At 53.5% G+C, this 19,098-nt stretch overlaps 1 protein-coding gene across 2 annotated transcripts; it reads right to left on the reverse strand.

Moving 5' to 3' along the window:
- Window positions 1-732: 732 nt before the first annotated feature.
- On the reverse strand, window positions 733-13,255 carry RBM38 (RNA binding motif protein 38). Of its 2 annotated transcripts, none has more exons than XM_080925275.1 (4): window positions 12,907-13,255; window positions 12,263-12,386; window positions 11,755-11,809; window positions 733-1,939 (listed from the first exon to the last, which is right to left on the reverse strand). In XM_080925275.1, the coding sequence occupies exons 1-4, from the start codon at window positions 13,135-13,137 to the stop codon at window positions 1,636-1,638; spliced, it is 714 nt and encodes a 237-aa protein (XP_080781401.1). In that variant the 5' UTR covers window positions 13,138-13,255; the 3' UTR covers window positions 733-1,635. The 2 variants fall into 2 exon arrangements, with proteins under 2 accessions (XP_080781401.1, XP_080781402.1); XM_080925276.1 differs by having other exon boundaries at window positions 12,930-13,054.
- Window positions 13,256-19,098: the final 5,843 nt, after the last annotated feature.

Raw genomic sequence — 19,098 nt, forward strand, 5'->3', positions numbered from 1 at the left:
CAAGAATAGCAGGGATTATCGCCCATACTGATGGCAGTGTGGTGTGCTCCTGGCTCAAAACGGCACCTGACAGCTTGCTCTGTCAAGACCCAGGAGGGCACTTTCTAGACCCAGGGGCTTCCTGAGGGCCTGTTCTTGTGCTGCCACCAGCTGATAAGAGACAGGAAGTATACTGGCTTTGAATGGCCTTCCTGATAACCCTGGCAGTGCCCGCCACCCCTCCCTGGCCCCACACTCTTATCAACAGCAGCAAATGTCAGCTGTGGGGTTGAGAGCCCCATACTGACCTCCTGACCCTTCAGTATTTGCAAACTGAAACTCAGAGGCTTGGGATGAAAGTAAATCCAGTTCTGACAGCTCAAATGGGCGTGTCACAGAAGCAGGAAGAAGGCGCATCTCAAAGTCAAATCATGGGGAAACCAGAACAGAACAGGTCCCTGAGGGACCCAAGGGACAACGCAAGAAAGCAGTCCCAGGTTCACTTCTAAAAACTTGAGCATCAGGTTAAGGGTGGGCTGTGCCCAGTCCTGGCTGTGGCAAATACCTACCTTCTGGGGCTAGAGCCCTATGGTTCCGACTGCTGGATGGGGCATACTAGAGCAAGCCCTGCTGGTCACTAGCTTCACTGACCAGCAGGAGCTAGAGCAGGATAAGGGTCTGATGAACCGCTGCCAAGAACCCTGACACAGGATCATCATGCCGTTGAGATAAACACCTCACACCATCTTTTTCTTTAAAGAAAACAAGTTTTATTTTTTATAATCAGAACATTCTAATAAAAATATTATTATAACATTACTTCCTCTGTCCTCCAGGCCTTGACTAACAGGCATGCTGTGGAGTGCCTACACACTGGCTCCCTGAGGTAGGTGTGGAGGGACCCACTGCCCAGCCTGCGGGCAGCTCATGCTGCCAGAGGCCCACTCCTCCCCTCCCAGATGTGGGCTGGACCTTTTCCCTGTGCAGCTAGGCCATGCTCCCAGAATGGCACAGGTGACAATGGGAGGCTGGGTGGGCACAGAGCCTGAGGGACACAGGGCCAGGAAGAAGGCCTCCATGGCACAGCAACGGACACCTGAGAACTCATGCCCTGCGGGCACCTCTGCAGGTGAGGTGGGCAGCACCAGCAGACAGGAGCCCAGGGCCCTGCAGGGCTGCAGTCTGGTGACAGCAACCCTGTGGGGTAGGGGGAGCTGTCAGTAACACCAGAGAAATACTGTCATTGTCTCCATATGGAGCTGCTAACCAAAACCAGTCTCTTAAGTAAAAAATAGGTTTGGGTTCTCGGTAATGACGGTCTTGTCTGCATGGCAGAAAATCCCAGCAGGACATGGCACAGTGCTTCGACTGAGGGCAACTGGGTGGGATTTCAGGAACCCGGTTCCACCAAGAGGACAGTTCTCAAAGAGGGAGGACGTCTGCACACGTCCCAGAGTAAGGCACCTGGCATGGAGTGGCTGCAGAGCCTCCAAAGAGTGTACCTTCCTTCCCAAGCCCTTCTTCAAACATGGCAGGGCTGCAGAAGAAGCTTGCTGGTGCCTTCAGGGCAGGTGGGCCCGGGGGCCTGAGGAGACCTCAGTGGTGGTGGCTCCCAAGGCTGGCAGGTGGCGGCTGTGGCCCTGTGCAGGACACGCCTCACTGCATCCTGTCAGGCTGTAGCTGAGGTGCCTGGTACTGTACGAAGGTGGTGCCTGCAGGTGCAGCAGCAGACAAGGCTGGGGGCATGGCGGCAGGGTAGCCATAACCCACGAAGCTGGTGGCTGTGGCAGGCGAGGCGGCGTACGGGTACTGGTCGTAAGTGGCTGGAGGGTACTGGGCGTAGGCTGAGCTGGCTGGTGTATACTCAAGGTAGGGCGAGGACAGTGACGGGACAGGGGTGGCAGGGATCACCACGCTGGGCTGTACAATGGCTGGTGGGTAGATGTAGTGGGGAGTCAGCCTGTGGGCCAAGCAGAGTGTCAGTGCTGTAGGCAGCGTGGGAAGGCCATGGGTGCAGAGAGCAGATCTGTGCCCTGCTCTAGCCTGTGCACCCATCTACAAAACAGATACAGCAACAAGTCAGGTATGCACCAACCCCAGGGCCTTTGCACGGGAAGTGCTAGCACTCCATAGGCTATTTAGCACCAGTTCTCATGGTAGGTACCCTCCTCCTCAGATGACCCCCACCCCCCATGTTATCCCCCTAGGACCCACGTAAACTGAGAGACTGAGGACAAGGCAGGCTCCAGAGCTCAAAGCCTGTGGAAACACTTGGGAATGGTACAGCTCACATGCCAGGCACCTACCTACCCCTCCCAGAGACACCCATGCTCCTTAGCCACCTACTACCCTCCCCAACAGACAGGAGGACAGGCACACATGAGTTGACAGGGGGGTCCACTACAGGTCAGGGGGCACAGGACTGCTGGTGTGCTTGTGCCCTGCTGGGCACCAAGGTGCTCCAGAGGCCTTATCTACTGCCCTACCAGCATACCCATTTTAAAGTCAGGAAGGCTAAGTGTCCTGTGCCAGGTGACCACACAGGTCCTGTAGCTTATACTGAAAGGCACCTGTAGACTAGAGCTCCTCCTCCACACCCCAGCCACCATGGAAATGCACTTGGGTGCCACTTGCTGCCCTTGGCTGTGGCCTCTCCCAGGAAGCACAACACTACTACAGGAGGAAACAGGCTAGACAACAGGGAAATTATGTAGAGGGCACTGGGCCCACTGCTAGGTCTGCTTGGATGGCCAGCCTCCTGCTGAGCAGGCCTGAGCCTCTCTGGGCCCCCGGCCTCTGTGCAGCACCACCCCCACCCGTGTTACCACAAGCTGGTACCAATAGCAGCAAGGTGCCATTGTCAGAGCAAGACACCACCACAAGCCAGCACACAGCTCTCACAGTTTGCCCAAGCTATGTCACTGAGACACTGGAACCTTGGCTTCCCTTAATAGCTTAAGAGAGGCCTAGAATCCAGCCTAACTCCAGAGAGACTGTGCTCTAAAAGAAAAAGCAAATGGCTCCCCAGCCCTCATCTGCAGCAGGGTGTGCACACCTCTATTCCCAGAGAGAGGTGGTGAGGAGTCCCAACAGCTTGTGTGAGAGCATGAGTAATCAGTCATGTAGGGACAGTGCAGTGGCATTCCATACCCTCCAGAGAGCAAGGCCTCAGGCCTGGCCACTGCCCATATAACACAGTTGAAAGAAACCTGTGATGGTTGAGGTTGGTGCAGACCCTAGGCCAAGTACATCTAACACACACAGGTCCAAGAGATTGAGGGCTGCCCAAGGCTGTCCTAGGTATGGTGCAGAGACCAAGGGAAAAGGCAGTAGGGCTGAGATCTGAAGTCTCCCAAGGCTGAGGAGCACGTGTGCATGATTTCAAACAAGACCTCTACTCACCAGTGGCCAGAGTAGCACCCCAGCACCCACCAGCCCTAAGTAGACAGTGACATGTAGACTGTATGTGTGGTGGGGCATTGGCCAACTATGGCCAGAGGCAGCAGAGCGGCAAGAACAAGCAGCACACAAGAGCACTGGAGCAGTGTGTGCAGGAAGGCAGGCCAGCCAGTGTCGTCCTGGATAGTCTCCACGGTATATAATTGAGGTGGGGTCAACTGAAGCCAGACCTCATGGATTCTACCGTCTGGCGCTGGGGACCCTGTCTCTTGTCTTCCACATGGTGAGATTCTAAGTGAGCTGCCACATCCACCCAGCACTTCCTAGGTTCTGGGGATCTGAACGGTGGTCCTCACACCTCTCACCAGCCCCAACAGCAGCCTCTGACAGGACAGCACATGACAGAGGCAAGGCTGGGTGGAGCTAGAAGAGCCAGTGGGGTGCAGGCAAAGTGGCATCCCTGACACAACTGCGACCCTCACTCTGTGCCCATCACCCTCACAAATCCTCTCCATTTTCAAAGTGCATGGGCAGCTGAGCAGATGTTGCCAGGACGACTTGCACCAGCAGTGATTAGCATCCTATAGTCGGTATGTGCCCTCCTCAGCTGCCCGTGCTACTCTCTTGATTGGAATGGCACGGATACGGATCCAAACACTACCTCTGAGCTGCGTGGTACTTTCTCAGATTCATGCAGCACACAGCCATGAATAGACACATGGCTGGGCTCTGCAGGACAGAAACCAGAGCTCAGGTGAGACTGTAGGAAAGCAGGGTCTGAGGAGACAGCAGGGAGAAATCCCAGCAGGAGTGTGACAGACCCCCCTTCCCCAGAACCACTCAGCTGGCCTCCAGATCCCAAACCTGCACAGCAGCAGACTCCTCCTGCTTACATCTGGGGCTAGGCCCACTCCCTCCCCTGCTCACAGGCCTGACCCTCCTGAAATCAGAGCTGTGGTAGAAGGTGCCTCAATGTTCACTTCCTGCCATCAAAACAGGGTCCTAACTGGGTCTGAGGCCTTCCCAGAGAAGCACAGCCTATCTTGGTGCCCTTACCTAGGTGTGTGTAGCGGGGGTGGGGGGTGTGGAGGAGTCTCCTATCCCCAACCCTAAGATTTAGAAGCTTCAGTTTAAGGCTTTGAACTTCGGTAAGCATGAGTAAGAGGGAGACACACCCTTACCCGATGCCTCTAGGAGTGGCATTTGCTAAGCCAACCCACAGCCCCATGCAAGGACACGTGCCTACGGCAGAGCCTGGCACCTGGATGCCCTGAATACTGGGGTCACCCAAGCCTCTGCCTATTCACCTGTACGTTCCCTGAGGCCTCGGCCAGGTACCACTGTGCACCATGCCATTCCATGACACAGGACAGGTAGAAAGGCTCAGAGGCTTGCATGGCCCACTAAGTCACCACCTATGCCATTCCAATGGAATGTGGCTCCAAACCATGACTTATGGACACTTTTCTGCAGGATGGTACTGGTGAGAACAAGAACACAGCTAACACCTTAAATAGAATTACCCAGTTTCAAATGCCACATGCAGCAGTGTAGAGCCAGCTCACCAGTGATGCCCTACTCCTGGAGGGCAGCACAGCTGGGACAGAGGGGCCTAATCAGAACACTCTGCAGTCACATTCTATACTTAATCAGTCTGCACTTCAAAACCCACCTGGCTTCTCGTCCTGCGCTCTGTCCAAGGGAGGCCCTGGTCCCAGGCTGCACACTTATTGCCAAGCCCCAGCACCAACCCTTCCTGCCTAAAATCTGGAACCTTGTGTGTGTATGTATGTGTGTATATGTGTGTATGTATGTGTGTGTATGTATGTGTGTGTATGTATGTGTGTGTATGTGTGTATGTATGTGTATATATGTGTATGTGTGTATATGTGTGTATGTATGTGTGTGTATGTGTGTATGTATGTGTATATATGTGTATGTGTGTATATGTGTGTGTATGTGTGTGTATGTGTGTATGTATGTGTATATATGTGTATGTGTGTGCATGTGTGTGTATGTATGTGTGTATGTATGTGTGTATATGTGTGTGTATGTATGTGTGTGTATGTATGTGTATGTATGTGTGTATATGTGTGTGTATGTATGTATGTGTGTGTGTATGTATGTGTATATATGTGTGTGTGTGTATGTGTATGTATATATGTGTGTCCCCGTCCATCCAGAGCAGTCCCCAGTGCCGCTCATTCAGATTCAGAGGCAAGAATACCAGGCACAGCCACCACTTGACACTTGACCTTCAGCAACCCACCACACAGGTCAGTGACACAGGGCTCTGTAGGACTCAATGTCGTCTGTATGCTGCTGTTACTCTCCCTCTCTCCTTCCACCCCTTTGGGCTAGCTGACTCCACTTGCCTAGCCCACTGACCCTCTCACACAGCACTTCAAAGTGTCTCCTTATAGACTTCACGATTGTGTCAATCCAGGGCCCAGAACCTTCTAGCACCTTCCTACTGGACCTAGAAGCAAATACTAATTGGTTCTATGCTTCCCTACACAGCATCCCACACCTTCCTCCACTTGAATCCATCTCTACCTGAATGCCTGTTGCCCTGGTCTAGACTCACTTCAAGGTGCTGGCACCTGGGGCACAGAGCCTGAAGGTTTCTTCCCCTAACACCATCCTGAGGGGCCTCCTGTTCCTGCTTTTCCTTTCTATACAAAGCCACCCCATCTTTTACTCTGTATACCTACATGACCAGCAGGACAGAACTTGCTTGTGTCCAAGGTCTCCAAGGGCCCAGCACAGCATCTGGTGGATACCTGAGTACCTTGGACAAGCCAGAAGGACCACCTATGACAGCAGCAGGCTTAGGCACCAGCTGGCTGTGATGAGGCAGAAGGTGGAGTTCTGCTGGTCAGGCTCACAGTAAGAGGTCTGGCCTGCTATCCTCAGTCCACCCAACAGTTCCTGGTTCAGCCCTCGAATGTCCTCAGCATGGCACTTGCTTGGATGGCACGCCCAGGGGCTAGTGGAGCCTCAACCTGTGTGGGAAGCCCATACATTGACTGCGCTGGGGCCTGGGGAACGCCAAATGGACAGAGACCTGTGACGCCCAAGTCTTGGGGCAGGAACCTAAAGGCTGGGTGACCCACAAACTCCTGGGTAGCTGCCACTCCCAGCTCAGGGGGCTCTGCCATCAACCTTCTCAGGCTCAGTCCCACCCAGGCCTCAGCTGAGAGAAGCTACTGTTCCCTCATAGCCAGGGTTCCACTTCCTCACCCTCCTCAGGGTGGTCCCGAGACAACTAATCCCACCCCTATGTAGCAGCAGAACAAAGTTGCCAGCTACAGACCACCAGGAGTGTAGGGCTGGCAGCTGAGCTGTGAGAGCCCACCTCACTGTGAGCGGTGGGACAAGTGGCAAACCAGCAGCCAAGAGCTCCTGGCTCCCTCGGCCTACAGGAGACCCACCGCCTATTTGAGCTTTCCCTGGTCTCAGGTCCCCAGCCAGTAAACTAAGATGCCACAGGCACATCCCTGGGCTCCTGGCTACCCTAGAAGAGGGGTGGAACTCTGCAGTGACACTGGAGACATCTGAGCACAGGTACTATGACAGTGAACAGTATCAGGAGATGCCCTGGCCCTTCGTGTAGCCAAACTCAGAAAAAAAAAAATTATGGCTGCAGCCCAGGGGGCCACTTCCCGAACACAAAGCCACGGCTAAAAATAAAAATGAAAGAGGCAAATGAGCCCATTTCACTTTTTCTTCTCCCTGGAGGCCTTACACTACGATGCTGGAGGCAACCTGGCAGCTTACTAGCAGGCCCAGCCTTGGGGAGTGGTGGCACGCATGTGTGTCAGCACGGCAGGCCTCCTGGGAATCGGACTGCAACAGCAGGTTGTCTGTGTTCAGACAGCTGGTGAGTGCTGGGGCAGGTGAATGCAGACAGGGAGAGACCAGCTGGTGTGGGAGCCGGCTGGGAGCAGGTCCACCTGAGCCTGTGGTAACTCCATCTCCTACCTACTTTCAAAGTTGTACAACACTGTGATGGCCTCTTCCTCCAACGCCAAGGCCATCTACTGTCCACTGTGGCATCTTGATGATCTCCCCAGGGCTAGAGGTCCAGGTGATTCTGTCTCAGAATGCCCTCAAACAAATCCAACGTCTAGCCCTCGGGAAGCAGGGGCATTGCTCTGCAGCCCAGGGATAAAGAGCCTGTCTGTCTAGCATGCATAAGGCTGGGTTCCAGAACCACCTCCAGGGAAAGCAAGAGAGGTAGAAACGGGAATGGAGTTCAGGTTCAAGCCCAACCTGGGCTACACACCAAGACCTGTCTCAGAAAAATCAAGGAAGACCCGTTTTCTCCTTAGCTCCTCCAGAGTGGGGTGGTGTCTGTCCCTGCTCTTACATCCCCCATAGTCCCCTCACAGCTCTTTACCGTCCTCTTGTGTGTTCATTCTGTTACAGCGTCTGCAAGCCTCATGGCGTGAGCACTCTGGTCACAGCGGCGGAGTTGTGGCCTGACTGCAGATTCCCTGCCCATGCCCAACTGACACGGAGCCTATAGGAGGTCTGGGCAAGGAAGCAAAGCCACTGTCCCGAGGGACATCTAAACTCCTGGGCCAAGATCCATCAAGGGGCCAGTGGGCCACCCGGTGGACTTCCATGCCATGAGCACATCTTTGGGGCTAACAGCCTCTTCTACAAGCTGTGGCCCCAGCCTGAGGCTTCAAAAGAGGTCGGGTCCCTCAGGCACTTGGCAATAACTGAACTCTGAGGAACAGAAGGGTGCCAGAGGCTAGCTTTTGTCACAGCAGACAAGGACAAACAACAGGTGCAGCAGCACAGACTACACGCCCTCCGAGGGTCAAACAAGACACAGCCCACGCCTGCCTCCAGACAGGCTGCCAAACAGGAAGTGATGATGGGAGCAAGCAGGGCCACCCATAAGACACCCCACAGGTGGTGGGGTGAGCATGCTCACACCTGCTGCTCTGGGTCTGGCTATGTGCCTGCCTGTACTTCTAACTCTCCACTGCCTGAAGCTCTAGACAGGCCTCCGGAGCCTCTCACACCTGCCCCTCTGAGAACTGACCTGGCCTCGCTTTTCACTGTGCTCAGTGAAATTAGGAACCCTGTCTGAAGGCACAGGAGCAATGCCCCTCCCCCAGCCTCCCCCTACTCAAGTGTACTGTCTGTGCAGAAATGTCTGGTACCTCGTGGGGCCCGATGAGACACTGCAGCATGGTTTACGCGGGTGCCAGTGTGGCACAACTAGCCAGTCAGATTCAACATGCAGCTCTGCTCATTTCCTGAGGAGCAGCCCAGCAGCACCGTTTTACTAAGTAGTCCTTGCCACGGGCCCTGGGGTGGGAACATCCATCTCTGTCATCTGCCAACTGTACATTCACCACCACTCCTCCCCCAGTCTTGGAGACAGACTCCCCTCCAGCACATCTCCTCAATCCTCATGCACAGGCCAGGACAGTCTCCATGTGCGCAACCAGGTCCATCCCAGAGTCTTTAGAACAATTCCTGAAGGAGTCCAAACCAAGGAGAGGATCCCTGGATATTGTTGGCCTCAGAGACATTCATCCAAGGCCTGTCCCCTAAGTTTCTAGGGAGGGAGAGAGGGGTCTGAGTGGCCCTCAGGAGAGGACAGACCACTTTTATCTAAATGGCTCCAAGCTTAGGCCAGCAAAGCTTGCTGCTGTGCCTGTTGTAGGAGCCCCCAGCACAACCCACAGCCTTCCACAGCATTGGGATCAACATGTTCCACACACCACGATCAATTAGTCCTAAATGTGGCCTGCCCACTGTCGCTACTCTACAGAGGTGTAGCCTGACACCCAGTACCTGAGGACCATGACCTGACCTCAGCCCCCAGAAACTGACTCAGTCCTGGGGAGAAAGTGTGATGGAGTAAGCAGGCATCTTGTCATAGCAAGGTTCCTCCTAAGAGCAGAGAGCAGCCTCCTGGAGCAAAAGGCCAGGAGAGGCTCCCATGACTGCCAGGCAAGAGACAAACCTCAGCTTCCCTGAGACTTAGTCTGAAAATGGACAGACACCCTTGACTCTGGAGACCCTGACAAACCAAATCAACACTTAACCAGGGTGAGGAAATCTCCACTGTGTGGCCCTCCCTTCTCACCTGCGTCACTGTACCCCAGAGACCCCCTTGCTAGAAGACCTTGGGTCACTTTTCCCCATGAGGGATTACCACACAGGCCTGGAGGCTGGGAAAGCTATCGCAATGACTGAGAAGGCTTCACCAGATACTACACCTTGGCCCCCAAGGTTACATGATGGACAAGCACGGGGTGTACAGCCAGCAAGGCCTATTCCAGAAGCAGGCATACAGCAAGCAGGTGAGGACTCAGGCCAACAGCAAAGCCGGATATTCTCTCAGTCTAAGCTAATGGGTGGTTCTGACCAGACAAGAGGGCCCAGTGGTTTGGCCTACCAGTGGGCTGTGGGGTCTTCAGAATGTCAAGGGCCTAGGAAAATGTACAGCCAGGCGTCTGCAGGCTCTGAGCTGCCAGGGTTCCAGTGACCCGGCAGCCCCAGGCTGACAAAACCAACCGCTGAGTCAGGCCAGCCAGGCAGGCCAGATTGTTTGTAAAAACAAAGGGGACTTGCTTGCTGACAGCTGAACTCTGCCTCCCAGCTGGGCATTAACAGCAATGAATAGCAAGGCCTGACAAACCACCAGGGCTCCCCAGAGTCTGGAAAGCTCAGGAGGTGAGATGTTCCTCAGAGAAACCTAAGGCAAAAAAGACTGGCCAGTCCCTTGTGCCCACCTGTCAGTTTGGGTCTACACTCCTTGTCAATCCAACCAACACTGTAAGGCCACTTTATAATAGGTGTTAGATGACCAACCCACTAATCTAGCTACAGATCACTGTGGCCTGATGCCAGATATGCCCCTGAGTACCAGGACTCTCAATCTATCCACCCCCAAAGACAGCACTTGTGACCATGAGTTCAAACCTCACCCCCTGGGTTAAGTCACTAGCCATCTGAAGAGAGCCTTTCCCAGAAGACTAGAGCATGATGTCTTTAAGTGGTACTGTCCCCATTTTCCAGGTAAGAAAAGACAACTAAAGGGGGTGCAGTCAGTAACAAAGTAGACCTGTGAACCTAGATCCAAGGGTCATAGAGGTCAAGCACCAGTGATCCTGAGGCAGTAACTATTCCTCAGAGACGGTGGGGAGGCCTGTCCCACAATGGAGCAGTTTGTACATAGCTCAGCCCCAGGAGAACAACAAGCTACCTAGCAGAGAGCAGGCACTCTCCTCACAGCCAGAGAGCAACTAACATGGAGCTACTTAGGCTGGGGTGTTCCCACACTCCTTCCAGACAGCCTAGAACACATAGCAAGCCGATCCCAGGGAGAAAATAATCTGAAACAATCTGCCACAGTAGCACCCCAAGTTCCCCAGAACCCCCATGGAGGGAAACACAGGCTAGGGCCTAGACCACACTTCCCCATAGATAAAACTCCTGCTCAGCTCACATCGATCCCTAAGGATGGCTGTGGAGAATCCCGTTGTCACTCCACAGGACAAGCAGCACCCTCCCCAGTCATCTGACCCACTGTGCTGGCCACGCTCAACTTCAGCCCCAACAGACACCCCACTACTCTACTCCACCCCCCAACCTGGGACACAAAACCTGGCAGCCAGGATTTGACAAGCCTGTCACTGAAAAATGTGGGGTCTGTGTCAAAGTCCCCACCCACCACTGGCTCTTCACAGCTTGGCTACACTGGATAAACAGACCAAGTACCAGGGTCCAACTTTTGTGTCCTAACTTAAGTGGGTGAGTCCTTCCCTAAGCAGCTACCAGGCCTGTCAGTCTTTTCAAGACAGAAGGAGGGGGGGGACACAGAGCAAGTGACTCACACAAAAAGCCAACCAGTGACAGCCACCTACTATGCCATTCACAAACATCAAACCTCAGCTAGTACAGACTCACAGTAGCTACTTTCACAGCACCTGCCTACATCAGATAGCACCCCAGGAAGCGCCCAGCCCACCAGGTCCAGCCTTAACACACACCTCAGAAGAGCTGCCCACCCTAGGTGTGTACTGAACCCCCCAAGTTAGAAAAGCTGTCTCCACATACACTTCACACACAGGTAAGGAAGTGGAGGTGCAGATGCCCATGTGACACTTGGCCGGGGAGGTGTTACAGAAGTGGGGTCAAGGTATGCACAGGCTTGAAGACATGCGCTCCCCTTTGGGTTAGGGAACTGCAATGGGGGGGGGTCTTATCTCTTCCTCCACACCCCTAATACACAATCTAATTTCTGAAAACAGCCATTCCCCAGCCTTCTGGATCTGAAACTGAGAAGCCCACAGCTGTCCCACCTCAAGGCCTCCCCACCCACACGCAGCCATACACACTCACCCGTAGGTGCGCTGGATCAAGGTGGGATGGAGCTGCTGTACACCAACAGCGAAGCCTAGACAAGGCAAGAGGGCAGTCAGGAACAGCATACAGCATAGGTAAGGTCCCAGGGCCACATACAGGGAGGGCGAACTATGCCACATGCCACTCTCTCCACCCTCTGTCCCTGCTGGTGAACCCTCAAAGAGCAGTCAAAACACAGTAAGTTTACAGGTTGTATCAACTTCTCTGAAGGGCCCCTAATCTCACGCCTCATTGGATTCTGACTTCTCCCCTCCCCAGGAGTAAGAGACATTTGAAAATTGGTTTCCTTGGGACCACACACTGCAGAGAAAGGGGATCAAGCTCCCAAGTTCAGAATGGTTGCCTGGGGCGGCCTCTCCAGGCACATGATTCCTGGCTGCCACTCTGGGACAAAGGAGGAGCCGGGGCAGCATTTTTCCATTTGACAGATACCAAAGCTGAATATAGAAACAAGAAGGACTGGAAAGAAAACCCAGACTCTCACCCGTCTGCAGGCTCCTAGGCTTGGCACCCAGGTAGGCCAGGTTCACATTGGCCTTGCGGCCATCGATGATAGGGTTAGGGTCTTTGCAAGCCCTATCAGCTGCTGCCCGATCTGCCATGGTCACCTGCAGGAACACAGAGCGTCAGGGGCTTCGGTGGCTGGCTGAGAACAGGGCAGAGAAGGGAAGAGGGTTTTGCCCTGGCATCAGACCCTCTGGTCTTTCCTCCCAGGAGGGTATCTGGTATTTAGGACCCTCGGGGCACAGTCTTCTCTGCCTCTAGGACTGCTGCTCCTTCCCCTAAGTTCAAGTGCTGAGTGCCTTCAAGAACAGCGACAATCCCCTGGGAGGTGGAGTAAAGTGAACCCCAAGAGGAGTTTCCCATCCCCCCCACCCACGCCTGTTCTGGCCAACAGTAAGTACCGTTAACTTTCTCAGAGAATTAGTTTGGGGACACTAGGGTGGAAGGAAGTGGAAAACCGTCTCCAAGTCGCCGGCGCTAAAGCTTACGCTTGGTTGGGGCGGCTGGAAAGTGTGGGGGAAGGGCCGACGGCCCCGGGAAGCCCCGGAGTCCCGGCTGCGCGCTGCGGGTCTGGGAGGCGGTGGGGGAGGGGCGGCGGCAGGTGCGCGCGCCGCGGGCACTCACGAAGCCGTAGCCGCGGGACTTGCCGGTCTGGCGGTCGGTGATGACCACGGCCTCCTCGATGTCTCCGAAGCCCTCGAAGTACTTTCTGAGCGACGCGTCGGTGGTGTGGTAGGGCAGGCCGCCCACGAAGATCTTGGTGAACGTGGTGTCCTTCTGTGAGCCGTGCATGGCGCTGGGGGCGGCGGACGGCCGCGGAAACACACTCGGGGCGCACGCGGGCTGCAGCAGCATTGGGGCCGCCGCTACCGGGCCGGCCGGCGCATGCGGGGGTGTCGCAGGCCGAATCCAAGTCCCCGACGCCGTCCCGGGCCGCTCCTCTGTCCGCCGCTAAGCGTCTACTCCGCGCCCTGCGAGCTGCCGGCCGCCTTTGTAGCCGGCCACGCCCCGCGGTCACGCCCCCCGTTTCAGACACGCCTTTGAAAGCGGGGGCCGCCGGGAATTGTAGTTCTAAACACAAACCTGGTGCAGGACGCCGGGCGGGCGAGCGAGGTAGCTTACTTGGCTCCTGTGTGCTCACTGGTGTCAGCTCGTCTGTCTCGCGGGGCTCCGTTCGGTAGCTTCTAAGCGCTGCTTGAGTCCGTGGTTTTACGCCGGAGCGGCTAGGGGTGCAAACGTACTTGTTGAAAAGTCCGAAGGAGTGCCTCAACTACTCATGCGCGGACCTTAAATCCTTGCATTTGATACCCGTATCACATAAACCTGGCTGGTGGTACACACCTGTAAACCCAACACTCAAGAAAGAGAATCCGTTCAAGACCATCCTTTATACTAAGTTTGAGGCCATCTGGGCTAAATCATACCCTTTCTCAAAGGCGAGGGGGAACAAAGTGGATTTGCCATGTATGTAGAAATAATTCATATCACATACTTTGGAGGTCCTGTGGTGTCAGGCACTCTATACTGGGACTTCAACAAAGGCATACCGCGGGGCACTAGGTTTTCTGTAGAAATGAAGGCTAATCGATAGTGAATACACCTTTTACAGTCTTGTAAGGAGCTAAGAGCCGTAAGACCATGGGGGAGAACAAAAAACTGACATGTGGGGTCACCCTTAGAAAGAAAACAGTCAGAAAGGCATAGACTGTAGAACGTGGCCAAGGCTGAGACCAGGACACCAATCTGCAGAACTCTTGTCCACCAGTGCGAATGCAAACGTGGGGCCCCTTGTTGAAGAGACATGAATTTCAAACAGCCTAGTGGAGTAAGTACACCGGTGATCCTAATACTGAGGAGTTGGAAAAATTGCTAGTTCATCCCCCAGAAGCCAGCCTATGTGACAGGAAATTATAAATTATTAAATAAATAAATAAATAAATAAATAAATAAATATTAAGTGGGAATATCAGCACAGAAGCAGGCATAATGCTTAGCCGCCGGGCCAGGAAGCAGCTCTGACCCAGCGTCCCCCATGTCTCCATCTCTGGCTATCACACTGGGATCTGAAGACCTGGAGCTTTTAGTGGGCGTTAAAACTGGTCCGGCCTACTGGTCAAGGGGGACAGTGGGTAGGCTCAGCTCCAGTCAGTCTGGCCCCTTTCATACAGAGCAGAGCCCCGCACATGCTGGGGATACCCCGCCCAGCCCCTCACTTTCTCAGCTTTGCCCTCTCCTCACGATTCCTTTGCCGTAGGGTTTATTTGCCCCCCAGACAGTACCCAACTTGGGCTTCCTCCTGGTCTAAGGTCTTCTGCTGCTAAGATCCTTGGCAACTGGGCTCTAGTAACTTTTACTCAGATCAAAAACCCAAGAAGCGCCTTTTGGAAACTGGTTAAACTGTGGGTTCTTTCTTTCTTTCTTTCTTTCTTTCTTTCTTTCTTTCTTTCTTTCTTTCTTTCTTTCTTTCTTCCTTCCTTCCTTCCTTCCTTCCTTCCTGTCTGTCTGTCTGTCTGTCTGTCTGTCTTTCTTTCTTTCTGTCTTTCTTTCTGTCTGTCTGTCTGTCTTTCTTTCTTTCTGTCTTTCTTTCTTTCTTTTTTAACTTTTTTACTTAGTCCTAAAACGTCGAAACTGTCTGGCCCTGAAGTTTTGATCCACCTCGGTTCCTTCCTGGGGCCTCAATTTCCCCTGGGGTCCACACTGCAGCTGGTGGCAAAGACTGTTGGCTTCAGGGCTCCTGGCCTACAAGTCCCAGCGCCGCCCCTGCCACCGCCCAGCCACGCCCCTCTGCTTCCCTAGGGCCCCGCCCCAAGAAGCTCGCTGGGCGGACGCTGTAGGCACGTGCTGCCGCCGGACGGGGTGGGGGGGGGGAGGGGATCGCAGAACCTGCGAGAACTGGGCGCGCGGGCGTCATCCCTGGGGTGGGGTGGCTAAGCCTGCGAGTTTTTAAACTATGGCCGTCTGAGGACAGTCCCTGATCGTAGCTCCCCCTGGCTCTTTGGGTTTCTTTATCACACGCGTTTGCACCTGTCTCCGGCTCCCATGTGTCACCATCCACCTTGCTCTGAACACCTACTCGCTCTAACGGCCGCGACTCCGGGCCAGGGTTGCTATGAATGGGAAGCACACGTCCGCCAACCTTTCATTTCCGAACCGTGCAACTACAGCAAATGCATAGGTCTGCATAGAAAGCATACCCGCTAGGCATATTGCCCAGGTGGGCACTTAGGAGGGTACAAGGAGGACGGGAAAGAGCGAGCACGGCCAGCACCGAATAGGCAATGGTGGCTGCAAAGGCCCAGAAGTGACAGCAGCAGCTCCTAACGAATCACCTCCCTGACACCTCTCACACAGCCCAGGCCAATTTCTAACTTTCTGACCTGCCTCAGCCTCTCGCGTGCTGTGATTACAAACATTACACCTCCATGCTTGGCTCAGTGGTATGCTTTGAGTGTTGGCAACTGCCTCACATCACTAATCGTGAAGTTCATTTGGTCTTTGTAGTGCTTGCTCACTGAGGTCCGGTGACTTAACCCAGAAGCAGCCTATACCGTTATCATCAGGATAATATGGTGGTTCTCAGGTGGGGGGGATTGAGGCTCACTCACAGAGGATCCTGAGCCAATCCAACTCTAAGGCCCCACTTCATCCTCCCAATATCCTTCAGAAGCTGCCCTGGTCCCCTGCTGTCAGGGCTGGGAAGATGGAATCCAGAGAGGTAGGTACATGGTCCAGGACAATACAGCCAAATTAGGGGGAGTCAGGATTAGAACTCAGGAGCTGGGGGTGGGGGTGGACCCTTGACAACTCATCCTCTGGGCTAAAGTGAGGTGCTATTGGCCATAACCCAGCTAGTCTGACTGTCAGTTGATTAAAGTTTGTCCAAACCTGTGTTTGTGCTGGGCCAACAGTGCCTGACAAGGAGAAACTCTTCTCTCAAGCTCAGAAGTGATTAGGCTTCAGGCTTGGGCTGCCCCATTACGCAGCCAGCAGGACCAGTCATCAGGAGCCTTGATAGTGTTGGCATAGACAGGCTGCCTAGCCAGCTGGCCCTAAGAAGGACAAAGGGCAGGCCTGGGGCTGGCCAGTCCCTGTAACCCTCCTGCCACCAGGGGATAATTATACCTCTCACAGGGTCAGCAGCTCTGGAGGCAGAGCCATTGGCACAAGCCTGAAACCACCATCAGCTCTTGCAACCCCTGTGATGCTGTCAGAGCTGGCCCGTGCTGTGGAGGATCCCCTGTTTCAGTGGGGAAACCCCGCCCTGGGAACCAGCAAAGGGTAGATAAGTGCCAGAGACTGAGTGGCCAGAAAGGACACCACGAGGAAGTGGGAGACAGCATCTTGGAGTAAGTTGGCTTTTTAAAGACCTTTCTGGACCCAGGGGCCAGTAAGATGACTCAAAGAGTCAAACGTGCTTAGGTGAAAGACTAGAGGCCCAAGTTCAATCCCCAGATAAAGGTAGGAGAAAACTGACTTGACACGTTGTCCTCTGACCTGTACTCAAATGTGTATGTACACACACACACACACACACAGAGAGAGAGAGAGAGAGAGAGAGAGAGAGAGCGCTACAGCCAATGCTTCTACCACCACCAAAACAGTTTAAAAAAACAAAAACAAAACACCAACACAGAGAAAACCCTCACGTTAGTGTTCTAGAGACCGCCTGAATGTGAATCTCTGCTGTTGCGTTTCAGGCACCTCAGGCAGGGCGTGGGTGGCATCAGGCACCAAGGCAGTGGACATGGAAACCTGTGGGGGAAACCTTGGTATTCTGGAGTCGACTGATATCACCCTGTCCCACAATCCTTTTCCTCTCCGGAGCACTGTGACAGGAGAGGTTGGGAGAATACAACCATACTTTTCCAACTGTCTGTGGCTAGGGAGTCCCAGTGGAAGTCTGAAGGGCCCCTGACACGTCCTGACTAATGACATCAAGTACTTGGCTATCATTTTTTTTTTCTTTTCTTCTTTCATACTTTGTTAAGGCAGGATCGTGTGTAGCCCAGTCTACCCTCAACTTTGCTAGCAGCCAAGGATGACCTTGAACGCCCACCCTCTTCCTTCCACCTCGATGGCCGAGTTTGCAGGAGTGCACCACCGTGCTTCATTTACGAGGTACTGGAGAACAGGTTCTGGGCTCTGAGCATATGAAGCAAGCACTCTGCCAACTGAGCTATTCCTCAGCCAAACCTTAGCATTCTTTCTGTCCTGAGTATGTATCAGATGTCAGGAGCTCTGAAGACATCTTGTGACCACGAGGCAAAGGGCAAGATCCTCCCAATCTTTCTGATGTAACTAAACACAGAGATGTGGGGAAGCCTAGAGACATTCTTTATAGTCAGAGCTTGGTGGGGATAGGAGTCAGGTAGGATGTGCTGCTGTACCTGGGGGTAGAGGTCAGGGGTATTAACCGCATCATGGACTGGAGGTTAGGGTATGAAAGTCAGGGCCCCTGGGATTGGTTCCAGCTCTTCTCCCCATAGCCCCCTCAGCTGCTCTGCCACAGGGCTGGGGTCAGCCTAGACTTGGATCTCAGCCCATTTCCCGAGCAGTGCTGTCTTCTGCTCTGAGGTTGTGGGGTGGATGTAACGTGCACAGGTGTGGAGGCTCAAGTGTTCAGGCCCATGGTGTGGGGCACCAGTTCTGTAGTCTTCTCCCCGGATGACAGCATGTAGACTAGAGCCCCAGATATGGCAGGTGAATGTGGCCTCCAGTCAGAACAGCCCCTGCTGCACAATACCTGCCTCAACCTCAGCCAACCTGCACGCCAGAACCCTGGAGTAAAATAGCGAACTAGCGTGTAGCAGGGGATGCCTGCGAGCCTCAGTTTAGACTTGCAAGAGGCACAGCCCGATCCCATCTGTTCCTCATGTCCTCTCTGGTCATAGCAGGTCACCCCATCTTCTGTTGGTGGCATCCCCCACTAATCGCTGGCCTGTCTCTAGGCTCTAATGGGCAGAGCACCAGAAACTCTCTTGCAGAGCTTTTGCCAATGGTTCGAGGTTGCTCTTAGAGAGCATCCAACTTGTTCTCATCTGCCTAGGAGCACCAACTCACTAATTTGTATTCTGCCAAGTAGTGTCCCTCCCAGGTCCTCCTAGGCCTTGGAGCCTGGAGCCATCCGCAGAGACTGGAAGAGCTTTCTCAGAGTCATGGCTTAAAGACTCAAACAAATGCTTCAGTGTGCAAAGGAAACAAACAATCATTAAAAACACAGCTATGGGGACTCGAGACATGGCTCAGCGGTTAAGAGCACTGACTTGCTCTTCCAGAGGTCCTGAGTCCAATTCCCAGCAAACCACATGGTGGCTCACAACCATCTGTAATGGGATCAGATGCTCTCTTTTGGGTGTCTGAAGATAGCTACAGTGTACATATATACATAAAATAAAAACAAATCTTTAAAAAGATTTCCAAGTCACTTAAAAAACCCCCACAGCTATGAGGGCTGGAGCGTGGTTCAGTGAGTAGAGCACTTCCCTAGCATACATTAAGTCCTGGGTTTGAAGCCTCCAGTGGACCAACATTCTCTTCTGACTTCTGCATGCACCTACATGTCTGTGGCATACACATACATGAAAACATAATATTTAAAATATGTATTTTAAAAAATTTAAGGTTCTCCTCAGTCACATATCAAGTTCAGAATGAGCCTGGGCTACATGAGACCCTGTCTCAAAAAATTAAATTCAGTTGCTATATTAATCTCACATTATATTTCATGTTAATATTCCTAGTTCACATTAATATTAACTTCATTATGTGTGTGATGTATGTGCTCATGTTAGTGCATTCATTATAACAGGGCCAACT

Source organism: Micromys minutus (genome assembly GCF_963924665.1).
Source record: "Micromys minutus genome assembly, chromosome: 11".
NCBI lineage: Eukaryota > Metazoa > Chordata > Mammalia > Rodentia > Muridae > Micromys > Micromys minutus.

Excerpts from the sequence above, each read along its gene's own strand:
- RBM38 (XM_080925275.1), bottom strand. The coding sequence starts at position 13,137 with ATGCTGCTGCAGCCCGCGTGCGCCCCGAGTGTGTTTCCGCGGCCGTCC. Across the intron at positions 12,387-12,906 it reads AGTCCCGCGGCTACGGCTTC|GTGACCATGGCAGATCGGGC; the intron begins GTGAGTGCCCGC and ends GTGTTCCTGCAG. Across the intron at positions 1,940-11,754 it reads TTGATCCAGCGCACCTACGG|GCTGACTCCCCACTACATCT; the intron begins GTGAGTGTGTAT and ends CTTGGCCCACAG.